The 12,180-nt window shown below is 39.3% G+C and overlaps 1 protein-coding gene across 9 annotated transcripts in view; it reads left to right on the forward strand.

The window, feature by feature from the left end:
* The window catches only part of LOC130922757 (pleckstrin homology domain-containing family A member 1-like), a 40,841-nt gene that overhangs the window by 8,063 nt on the left and 20,598 nt on the right, over positions 1 to 12,180 (forward strand). For 5 of the 9 annotated variants that reach the window (XM_057847738.1, XM_057847737.1, XM_057847741.1 and 2 more), the window contains exons 2-3: positions 10,032 to 10,280; positions 10,752 to 10,808. In XM_057847738.1, coding sequence (XP_057703721.1) covers positions 10,122 to 10,280; positions 10,752 to 10,808 — 216 coding nt within the window. In that variant the 5' untranslated portion in view covers positions 10,032 to 10,121. Of the gene's footprint in view, positions 1 to 9,858; positions 10,281 to 10,751; positions 10,809 to 12,180 lie in introns of those variants that run through there. The other 4 variants (XM_057847740.1, XM_057847743.1, XM_057847739.1 and 1 more) reach the window with 3 other exon arrangements.

Here is a 12,180-nt window from a genome sequence, read left to right on the forward strand (position 1 = left end):
ATGGTTAAACAAATGAAACTACCTCCACAACAAGGCAAAACTCTTCCCTTTCTGTAATTATCGGAGAGTTTAGAGGGGCCTTAAGTAACTCGTTGTCAAAAATAACTGGTGACCATTCAGAACTTTACTAACAAAGCCCTGAACATTACTTGTATGGAAGGCACTAGTTCATCACTCCTTACCTCATTGCTCATGATTTATTTATTTATTTATTTTTAATCGTTAACAAGCGCTTTAAAAAGGGGCCTTAAATAACTCGTCACAACGCCAACTGGCGACAATTCAAATCCCAACTGACGTTCGCTAACTTTACTAGCAAAGCCCTTTGTGAAAGGCGCTAGTTAGCCCCTCCGCAGTTAGCGGTACCTCGAGTAACTGCGCTCTACGAGGCGGTGAAATATCGAGGACTATCTGAAGTCAGTTATCAAGAAGTTAAGCGAATACTTGTGTTATAGACACAATTACAAGCGCAGGAATTGATCGAACGACACGATCGAATGATTTATGAAGACTATTATAGGCCATCACTCAAACTTTTAGCTTTAAAAAGTTAACAATTTTTTACATTAATCCCTTACCTTGCCGCAATTTCCAACGGGTCCGGGCGAGAACCTGGGAATGGAGAGGGGTTCGGCCTCCTCATTGCTGATTGGTGATAACTGTGCTCCCGTCTCTCACTATTTTCAGTCATTTGTTGTCATGAGAAGAGAGTGGCGGTGATAGGTGTAGGTAGGCCTGTCGCGATAACAAATTTTAGTGTGCGATAATTTATTTCATAAATTATTGCGATATGCGATATTATTGCACCCCCCCAATTAAAAAAAAAAAAAAAATTTACAATAACACTGTGAGAATACAGTATATATTAATAGATCATGTACACCCATTTAAACGCAATAAATGTTTACTCTTAAATTCAAAAATACTTTTTAGGAAATCACAACTAAAAACAATAGACCATGCATCTTTTAAGTAAAAGACAACAATATTAATACTGCACAGAAACACAGAAGAAATAAAATGTGTTTTTTAAGAAAAATGAAATTACACTTAATAATTTAAGCATCTAGGCAAATGAAAATGTTTCCCCTCATAGCTTCTGCTTTGGCGTTCCATGTGTAATACAGTGGTCCCTCTACATACGAAGTTAATTCGTTCCAGGAGCTTGTTTGTAAGTCGAAATGGTCGTAGGTCGAGCAGGATTTTCCCATAAGAATACATTATAATTCCAATAATTCGTTCCACAGCCCAAAAACCCACACTACATCCTTAATAAATACTGCTGTTACTATTGCAAATAGCAATTACAAAGAGCAAAACAAATACAATATGAAAAAAGGTCAGAATAAAAATAATATATTAATAGCAATAATAACAATAATACAGTACAGTACCTGTAACAATGTAACGAATCGGCTTCTAATGTGGCGGACTTTTTTTGCTGTACCTGAACGCACCACGGGGCTGATTGTGAGCAGGAGAGCGCTATTTTACTTTCTGTTTCGATCCTGGCATCAACAGCAGTGGCCACTCGGCGAGTTGATGGAATAAATTATTTGAAACCTGACGAAGCTGGCGATTTCTTAGGCGATGTTACCACAATAAGAACTGTCACCTTAACTTATAAAAGCTGGCGAACGGAGGGGGACCACCGGCCGAGATCAACATTCTACGACCCAGTTCATGGATGCACACACCATGCTTATATTTTGCTATCATTCACATCTTCATTTCAATGGTAAGCGTCACCTTTTCTTTTTTTTCTCCACCTGCACTAAACTTAAACTGCACTAATCTAAAAACAAAACTAAAATGCATTTTGTGTAGTTGGTAACAAGGAAGCCGACCTTTTAACAGCACGTCAGGTGCATGCGAGGCGATAAATCACAGCGGAAAAATTATCGCCTTCATTTTTATTTACCGTGCGATAAATGGAATTATTGGATATTGCGACAGGCTTACTGTAGGTGTAGGTCATAGGACTAGAGTGTAGCTTTGAGCAATGAGCATGGACTACGGTTTTGAAGTTAACGGTTTCACTCGCTCGTTGAAACCCCCCCCCCCCCCCCCCATTTTTTTCCTCCTCGGATCTACGTGATTCAGAAGATTGACCCATTTTGATTTCAAAATGGTGAAATTTTGCCGAAAGGTGGCAAGTTTGCATGCCTGTTCAATACTTTGTTGAAAATTTCATCCAAGATTTCCATTTTCCATCCAAGATTTTCCACTCACTGGCACAGACAACCTATGTGTATTGCTCAAAAATATTGTCCTCACAATGTAAATAAGGAAATATACCGGAATTGAAACACTCGGCTCAGGAGGGGCGGGCTATAGGCTCAGAAATCGGATGCCCTATCAAGTGTGTTAACGAGAATCAGGCGTTTCTCCCCTGGGTGGAACGTCTGCTGTGTGATGCTACCTGTTTGCTTAGGACAAGTGAAGGAAATGGTTTATTTTTATATTCCATTGGAAAGATGAGGTTATTCTCCTTCTGATGACACTGAAATCTCCATTTTGGAAAAATGGGTCACTGTGGCTTATTTTGGTGTGCCGGATCACATATGAATATAGTTTCAAAAGTAAATTCCTGTGGAAACTGTTGAATAATGCTTGCACACCTTGCTCAAGGACACCTCAACAGAGCTTTCTCCTTACCGTTTGGCCTGCAGTGGGTCTCAAACCTACCCGACCACACCCCACAAATAACACGCAAGCTAATGCACCACAGCAGCTGTTCCTTACAACAGGGGCTCAAGATGACGGTCTAAATGAAAATATTGACTCTGCCGAGGTGCCCAGCTGGCTCGTGTCCTTTTTTTTTTAATGACCCACCACTGTCCCTGCGTGACCAGTTGGCCGCCACGTGACGCCGGACACAAAAGCCCTGCCGTAGCAAATGTTGGCTTCATATCCAAGTACCCCTCCCTCCGCAATAACTCCCACAAGAAGACCTCCCTCCTCTTCTCTTGTAAACGTCTGCTTTTGAATTTCATGTCATGCTTGCTAACCAGAAAGCCTGGTTTTCTTCAATAGACATCGCTCTAAACGTGCAGATGAAATTTCATGCTGAACTTTAAATGCACTTAACTTGACCGCCCATAGATTTTTTAAATGTAAATGTCCAAATATTTATGTTTCCATAATGTTGCCGTAACTTGCCGTGATCTAACAAAGAGGTTAGCGGCAAATTCCACAAGTGTTTGTTTGAATACGTTGACCGCTTCAATTAGAATTGGCTTAAAATTGAGATCTTGACATTTGGAAATTAATAAACAGTAGGGTTCCAAAGTTGCAGAAATTTTCAAAGGTGGATACTTTCCATGGATTCTGATGCAAAAATATTTTTTAGATTTTAAAAATATTAAAGGACATAAAGGTGCAGCAATTAATTAATATAATTGAATTATTCTCTGAATATATTAATCGATTATTCATTTTTTTCTGATGATGGTTTTACATACATTTTTTTAACTTAGTTTTTCATACTAGAAATGTTAACCCATAGACTTCCTAAAGATCTTGACGTGACACGGGGCGCGGGGCCGATTAATTGGGGGCCTGCATTGTTGCCGTGGCCGTCAAAACTGACCGAGTGAAATCAGAGACAAAGAGCTTTTTTCGTTGAAGATTCCTGTGAATAAATGCTTAAATCCCCGAATTCTTTATAGGTATGGACATTAAACACTCGATCCTTGGTTAAAAGCCAAAAAAAAACGTGCAGTTAGCATTTATTTTACGTGAATATGTCGAAGTACGATGCTAGTCTGTCAGTCAATGTGGGGGCGGCCATATGTAAACCGAGTTTTTCCGTTGAAAATTCTTGTGAATAAATGCTTAAAACCGTGAATTCTTTATAGATATGGACATAAAACAATCTCGATTCTTGGTTAGAAGCAAAAAAAAAAAAAAAAAGTGCAGTTCTCATTTATTTTACGTAAATATGTCGAAGTACAATGCTAGTCTGTCAGTCAATGTGGCGGCTGCCATATGTGAACAGAGCTTTTCCGGTGAAAATTCTTGTGAATAAATGCTTAAATCCCTGAATTCTTTTTATAGAAATGGAAGTAAAACAGTCTTGATTCTTGCTTTAAGGCAAAAAAAAAAAAAAAAAAAAAAACGTGCAGTTAGAATTTATTTTACGGAAATATGTTGAAGAAGATGCAAGTTTGATAGACAATGTGGCGGCAGCCTGACAACGAGCTTTTTACGTTGAAAATTTTTGTGAAAAAACGAAAAATATAATAATTACCTCGAATCCTCGAACAAATCACTCCTGAGACAATACTTCCTAATTGAATGCGGTACAGCTTTCGTACTTTTTCAACATAAATCCGGCGTTGGATCGCTGCATGTGTCTCTGCGACCGACTGCGAATAACTGAAGCGGATTGTTGGATGACCCTCTACTTGAAGGCGTGGCACAGTGAAGTTCAAATCTGCCCCGTCAATATCATTATGAAGTATATGGATAACCTCTCAACAAATATTCTTAAGATTTCTGTAGTTATTTCCACTCCTGTTATCAGCCAAAATTTAAAGTACAAGCTAGCTGAGTAAAGTAAAAACAAATTGAACAATTAATGTGCTTTAATGACCCGAAATGTGGGTAAGGAAACATTCATGTCTGCTTCTAAATTTATCAAATGTTTCATTTAAATCCTTTTATTCTCTGTTTATCTACATACATTTTAATATTCACATGGAAGGTTCCAAAATCCCTTTTACTTCATTTGGAAATTTATCAGAGCCTCTCGTGATGTTCCAGAAATGTTCCATCCCTTTTCGATTTCTAATCTGTAGTACCTTGTCATTGTGAGGTTTTAAAAAATTATGTTCTCTGAGGAAAATGGCCACTGAAAGTAGTGTCACAAATATGCTCAGTAAATGTTTTACCAGAAATGTTGAAAAACTGAAAAAGTCATAGAAGGTCTCATTGGTTGAATTATGTTCAACTAAAAGGTTTATATCTAACTTTTTATGAGTAATATTGGACTTACTTGGAGAGGGGGTGGGGTTTAATGAGTATTTTCTGACAGTAAACCTGGGCTCAGCACCTAATTTTCAGCCTCAACATAACAAGCATCTCTCACAGTCACACAACAATTAGTGTTTGTGTCTGTGCTTAGTGGTTATCCTTTCCTGACTGTGCGTATGTGCATGTGAGACCATTCAAGTCCACGTCGCGGCTAACTGAGATGCTCTAAGCGCTCCGGACTCCATGTTGCACAACAACCGGGCCTTTTGTTATCCTTACCCGCCCGCACAGCGCTCGTAATGCGGTGGAGAAAGAGCGTCTTTATCTATGTTTCATTCCGAGAAGCCTTCTAACTCGCGTAGTCCAGCAACTTAAACAGGCTGAAGCCACAGTATGCTTACAGTAACGCTATGCTTACAAACAAAAGACATCACATGAAAACATGGTGTTGTAACTCTTTTAGTTCTACCTGTGAAATTACATCGGGAACACAATTTTTGTTAAGTCTGACGGCTGCTTTTTGGGTGGTAAATTGAGAACTGGTCTATTTTTTTTGTTTGTTTTTGTTTTTTTTTTTAACTATCAAATCCCGTTTTTTCAGATATTGTCATTAAAAATATGACAAATGCTCTACTTGACATATATGCTTGTTATGAAAAAAAATGAAATAAATCATTGGTGCATAATTTTAACTGAAACTTGTCAGGCAATTGGAGGAAGGACTACTCCGAGTAGCAAACAAACCTAAAGAGCTGAGGAGCTATGCGGGGTTATGAAGTATATCATTTATCTAAAGTTGTGTTGTTTTATCAATAAAATAGACCAAAAACTCAATTGATGGGGAACCGATTAGTCAGTTTCCAATGGGCATGTGCCAGTATATTCTGACGCTATGATAACCTTAAGCCAAAATATCTCGGTATCACGGTATTGCAGTTACAGCTCTAAAATATGTTACTTTGAGATATATGGGTTTTCATTGAACCAGAAGTATAATGTTGAGTAAAAAATATTATTCCAAATAAAAATAAATCTTTTAGGTGAGCCTAAACCAACAGCCACAGCTTAACACTATTACCATCAGAACAAAAATAATGGAATTATTTGCCATAAAAAGCACGTGTGTATGACTCGTATCATGTTTACATTATACACGCACTCTCTTTCTCAACGCAGTTGCCTGAGAGAATTTTTGTTTTACCACCGCTAGACACACTAAACATGCTGGAATTAACTCTCGTAGCTGGTGGGAAATGTTCATGACAGTGTTTACTCACGTTTAGTTTTGTATGAATGCGAAATCATATTAGGAGTACTGCCTCCTCGGCAGCCACTCTCCGCAAACATGTTTTACATGTCGGTTGGCCCTCCTCCTGTAAGCCGCGGCCATCTGTAACTTTTCTGAAGCCGAAGTATTCCCATACCAGCAATTTTGTTTTCTTCGATGGGGGGAAAAAGTTCAGGAGTTTCACCTCCTTCAGCCATCATGTAGCACAGCTGACTTGCTGACACTGGGAAACAACCGGTGGAGGAGGGTTGATCCTTGCAGCTGCGAGCGAGGGATTTCTCCATGCATTTTTGGGACATAAAAAAATTGCTAATACCTTAGGGACGGTATGACAGAATTTTTTTTTTTTTTTTTTTTGAAACCTTGAAGTTTTCATACCACTTTACACCTTGAAACCGGTAATCGGCACGTCTAGTTTCCGATACTTTTTTTTTTTTTTGTAAGTCAGTTTGAAGTGGCAAACAAAACTAAAGATATGAGGGTCTATGTGGGGTTATGAAGTATATAATTTATCTAAAGTTGTGCTGTTTTATCAACAAAATAGACCAAAAACTCAATTCGGGAACCCATCAGTCAGTTTCCAAAACTCAGATACAGTGGTACCTGGACAAACAATCCCATCGACATACAATCATTTCAACATCCGACATAAAATTTGACTCGTCATTTGTCTCGACATATCGAAATACGACAATTTATGACAGCGTCGCAATGTCATTGTTTTCCCGCAAGACGGACGTACGTCAGATTTTCTTGTGATAGAAATCAACATGGTCCAAAGAAGGTTCGTGCAGGTGGTGAAAACAGGAAAAAGGTGACGCTTAGCATTTAAATTAGGGCTGTCAAAATTATTGCATTAACGGGCGTTAATTAATTTTTTAAATTAATCACGTTAAAATATTTGACGCAATTAACGCATGCACTGAATGAGCCGCTCTCGCATTGCCTCAAACAGATTTCAATGAGGCCGTTTATGGACATTAAGAGTGAAGAGAATGCCACCGGCCGCTTGGGGGCAGCGCAGCGCCGTTCCATACTAATGTAATTCCTTCTAATAGTGGGAGAATTAGTAGTTGTGAGACGTTTATGCTGTTGCTTTGTGCTCCACACATATTTCGGTAAGTTTGCTTTCTTTTAGTGGCAATTATGTGTCTCTTGTTGTATTTTGGGTAAGATATGCTCAGAGATATATCTGTTATAAAGGCGAGTGGACACAGGCGTTCTTTGGGCTGCGCTGTTTATTGGCATACGCTTCTGCAACTCCTTCACAACAAACAGAAGTATCATTTAGTGAAAGCACAACAAAAATAATATTGCTATCTCTCAAAAAAAATAATGTTCACAAAAAGAAAAGCACTTCAGTCTGTAATAATGAGGCCCTATTCTCACACAGCTAAACAACAATGCAAAGTGAACTGGCATTACTCAGTTTGGTCACTCAATTCTTATTATTGTTATTGTTATTTTTATTCTTATTATTATTATATTAACTCTACTTTTGATTGAAAATTGTACAAATTTTATTAAAACAAAAATATGAAGAGGGGTTTTAATATAAAATTACTATAACTTGTAACTATAACAATTCTCTTTTATGAACTACAAGTCTTACTATCCATGGATCACTTAAACAGAAAGAATGTTAATAATACCATTTGTGGATTTATTGTTATAATAAACAAATACAGCACTTATGTACCGTATGTTGTATGTATATATCCGTCTTGTGTCTTATCTTTCCATTCCAACAATAATTTACAGAAAAATATGGCATATTTTAGAGATGGTTTGAATTGGGATTAATTGCGATTAATTACGATTAATTAATTCTTAAGCTGTAATTAACTCAATTAAAAATTTTAATCGTTTGACAGCCCTAATTTAAATTAAAATGGAAATGATAGAAAAATATGAGCGTGATGTGTGTGGCAGTGAATTGGCTCGAACATACGGCCGATATATGACTACGATCTCGACGGTCCTCCTTCAAACTCCATTCGTCAGTCCTTTTGAGTTAGGTTGAAAATTATTATTGTGTAACATCGGCAAGGAAGTCGTCAGCTTTTACCCTTTTCCCACTGGCCAAAAAACCTGTGTCAACCCACTAACAATCGGCTTTTGGTGGCAGTGGGAAAGGTGCAGCGACGCGCCTCGACCCGTGTCAATCAACCCGCCAAGCGACCCGCGTTAAAATCACCTCGGCTCTGATCGTCATGCAGTGTGAAAGCAAAACCCCGGGTAAACAGTCAACACCCTAATCTACGGGGTGACGTAGGCTCTTTAGTGATGCGTCATAACAATTTCGACCATTTTGAGAGCAGTAAAAAGCATGAAAACAGAGAACACAAACGGAAAGGAGGCTTCCATGTTGCTCTGCATTGTTTACTTCCTTGAACTGAATGAATTCAATCGCACTTGTGTCGACGCGCATCTTAGCGTGGTGACGTCACGTAACCTTACGCACGGCTGAGGTGGGGTGGGGAGGTTAGACGGGTGGGAAAAAAAAAAAAAAAAAGACACGGCTTTTTTTTTTTTTTTTTGTCAATGGGAAAGTTGCCAAATGCCAATTGCTAGTGGGTTGCATCGGCTTGGAAAAAACGCGTTGACCCACTAGTTTTAGTGGGAAAGGGGCACAAGTTAGGTTTTTAATCATTTATTTCAGAACTTGTGCAACGCAACACAACACGGCTACTGTCCGCAGCAGCTGACGAAAACAACAGAACATGAAAAGTGAAAGTAAAAACTAACACTCCTCTCTCACTCTGTCGTCAGTCACAGAGTGCGTTCAGGAACAACATGCAAAACACAACCGCCACATTAGAACCCGATCTATTACAAAATTATTATTATTATTACAAATTGTGTACATAATTTGTTTGTTTTACAAGGTGTAATTGCTGTTTGTAATTGAACCAGCAGTATTTATGAAGGATATAGCTAGGTTTTTGGGCTATGGAGCGAATTAATCGAATTATAATGTGTTCTAATGGGAAAATCCCGCTCGACATACGACTATTTCGACATACAAACCAGGTCGTGGAACGAATTAAATTAATGTGTAGAGGTACCACTCTGTATTTCTGTAGGGTGAGAGAGGCCTTTTTTCCTCCAAAGAATGTAGGTCAAACTTGAATTTGTGCAATTTATATGGGTTTCCACTGTATACACCAATGTAGTTTGCTTTAGTGTGGTGTAGGATTCAGGTGTATGTCATATGTCTGCAGGACAAATTGTGCTCGGTGCCTTCCTCTACCTCAGCTCCCGCAGGGGTTAACTCACTTGGCCAGGTTTTTTTTTTCCTTTTTTTTCCCCCTCTCCTCGTCATCCTTTTGACCATGCTCGAGTGGGTGCTCAGCTTTAGAAGGGAGGGGGAGGAGACAGAGTGGGCTGGCCGGAGGCTTGCCAAATCAGATGAGAGAACATTTGGGAGGGGATAGTGAGAATGGGGGTGAAAAAAGGAGAGGCAGATAGAAACCAAGTGAAAAAGCAGAAAGAGCAAGCCAGGGTGGGTGGAGGAGATGGAATAGAATGTGACAGAGTGTGTGCGCGCATGTGTTACTAGGGAAGAAAAACAGGGACGTGCTGTGTAAAAAGACAGGGGGAGAAAGTGGGTGGGGCAGGTTTTGTTTTGGGTCACGTGATCTGGCAGCACATTACACTCTTTCCGTCAAATCGCAGCAAAATATTGTGGAAGAACCTGAAAGAAATACAGCCAAAGCAAGGACAGTTCTTCATCTTTGTATTTTTTTCTCTCTTTTCCTCTCAGGAATTTCTCTTTACTTTTCTTCTCCCTGCTCATTCATCCATTCACCAGCTCTTTTGGCCCGGGCAGGCCAGGGAATGTCCCGGCGGCGCCATGCCTTATGTGGACCGGCAGAACCGCATCTGTGGCTTCCTGGACATCGAAGAGCACGAGAGCAGCGGCAAGTTCTTGCGCCGCTACTTCATCCTGGACACACAGCAGGGCAGTCTGGTGTGGTTCATGGACAACCCGCAGGTAACCGTAGGGCACTGGGTGAGTTAACGTTAGCTTAGCACATACCATCAGGATTGTATTTGAGGCGCACCCTTCTTACATTATCAGTTGTTATCAGGCTATATAGAAGTGCTGGTAGACTGCAAGACGACAGTGTTTTACTAGCAGGTCAAAACATCACTTACAATAAGTCAAGAGAGGCAATCTGTCCTATCTCAGCATTGGTCGCTCCATCTGCAATTTGACTGTCGCCACGCCGCATTAACGTGGCTGCATGTGTAAATGCTCCGTTGTTGCATGAAGTATTCAAAGTTGGTGTAGCGCCGGAGAAATTTTGAATAATTCACTGGCTCGCTTTCTTTTTATAGAATGCAAAGGATTAAATTTTAATGAGGTTAAAGTCAGTATCCCAGAACTTTGGCTCAGCTAAAAAAAGAAGCCTGCCATCCAACTTTTTTTTTCATGGATGATTATTAACTTTCTTTGATTTTTTTTTCCATTATTCCACAGAATCTTCCGGTCGGCACGGACTGCGTTGGCTCCCTAAAGCTTACTTACATTTCCAAGGTAAGCCAAAGTGTCTTGTGACACTCACTGATGTGGGACATTAGGGTGACCTAGTGGTTAGCTCGTCTGCCTCACAATCCCAAGGTTCTGGGTTCATTTGCCTTTACAGGTTTCATCTTTGATTCTAAAACTGTTTGTTATGTTACAATGAGAACTAGAGGCGTGCGAAATTTGCGATTCTTAGATTATTCGCGATTCGGCCGTGGAAGATTCGAGAACGATTCACAAACATCCAAATTCCGATTATTGAATTATACCAGGTAAAGCAGAATTAAACACTGTCAGCTCGGTCTTCGGGACACAATGAGGAACGGACCCAGAGTAAATATCATGTAGAACTCATGCTGCTAGATAAAAAAAAAAAAAAAAACAATAATACCTGACTGCGGCTGACAGCTGCTTCAAACAATGCCCAGTTGCTAGTTGCTACAAAGAAACGGACACATACTGTACGACTATAATAGATATCACATATATGTAGAACTAGATGGAAAATGACAGACTACGCCGGCGCAAAAACATATAAAGAGAAGTAGATGCAAAATGACAGACTTGCCGCTTAGTAGTTGCCGCGTTGTAAACAGCCGCCATCTTAAAGCAATAGACTTCTCTGGAAGGCTCTGTTGTAGCGAACCTAAATAACGTTTTATCAAAAATACACCTAAATCGGCAAAATCTTGACTTGAATCTATCTTTAAATGAAGAAACAGTTTTAAAACTTTGACATGTCGAACGTAGACAGAAGGGAAATTATGGAATAACGATAGCAATTATAACAATTTTAACGGTTCATTCACATCATTAAATTAATTGAATGTAGTTTAAAGCTGCTGATTCAGAATGGGGACTTTATGGGGACAGTATTTAATTTACTGATTTTAACAGTTAACTGATTTTAACAGTTAACTTGATTATGAAATATAAGTTTGGTTTAGCCTGACAGGATTTTTGAAAATTTTTGGAACTAATGTACAACACATTAAAAGCCGGGGGGAGGTGGTCAATAATCGATTTATAATCGAATCGGAGCCTCTGAATCGTAATCGCAATTGAATCGTTAGGTGCCCAAAGATTCCCACCTCTAGTGAGAACCCTAAATTGCTCATAGGTGAGAATATGATTCTGAGTTAGCTGGTTTTGACTCCAGCCTACCCCTTACCAGAATGACACAGGTCAAAATGAATCGATGTTTGTCTCTAAATGCTCGCAATAGGGTAGCAATCAATCTAGTGTCTTGCCCAAAGTCATCTGGAATGGCCCCAGTCTCTCACACAACCACAACCTTGATGAGGACATGTATTACAGAACAAGAAAGAATGGATGGAGGGAAACTAACATGAGATTTTGTCCATTACGATTTGATTTACTAGTA

Source organism: Corythoichthys intestinalis, chromosome 10 (assembly GCF_030265065.1).
Source record: "Corythoichthys intestinalis isolate RoL2023-P3 chromosome 10, ASM3026506v1, whole genome shotgun sequence".
NCBI lineage: Eukaryota > Metazoa > Chordata > Actinopteri > Syngnathiformes > Syngnathidae > Corythoichthys > Corythoichthys intestinalis.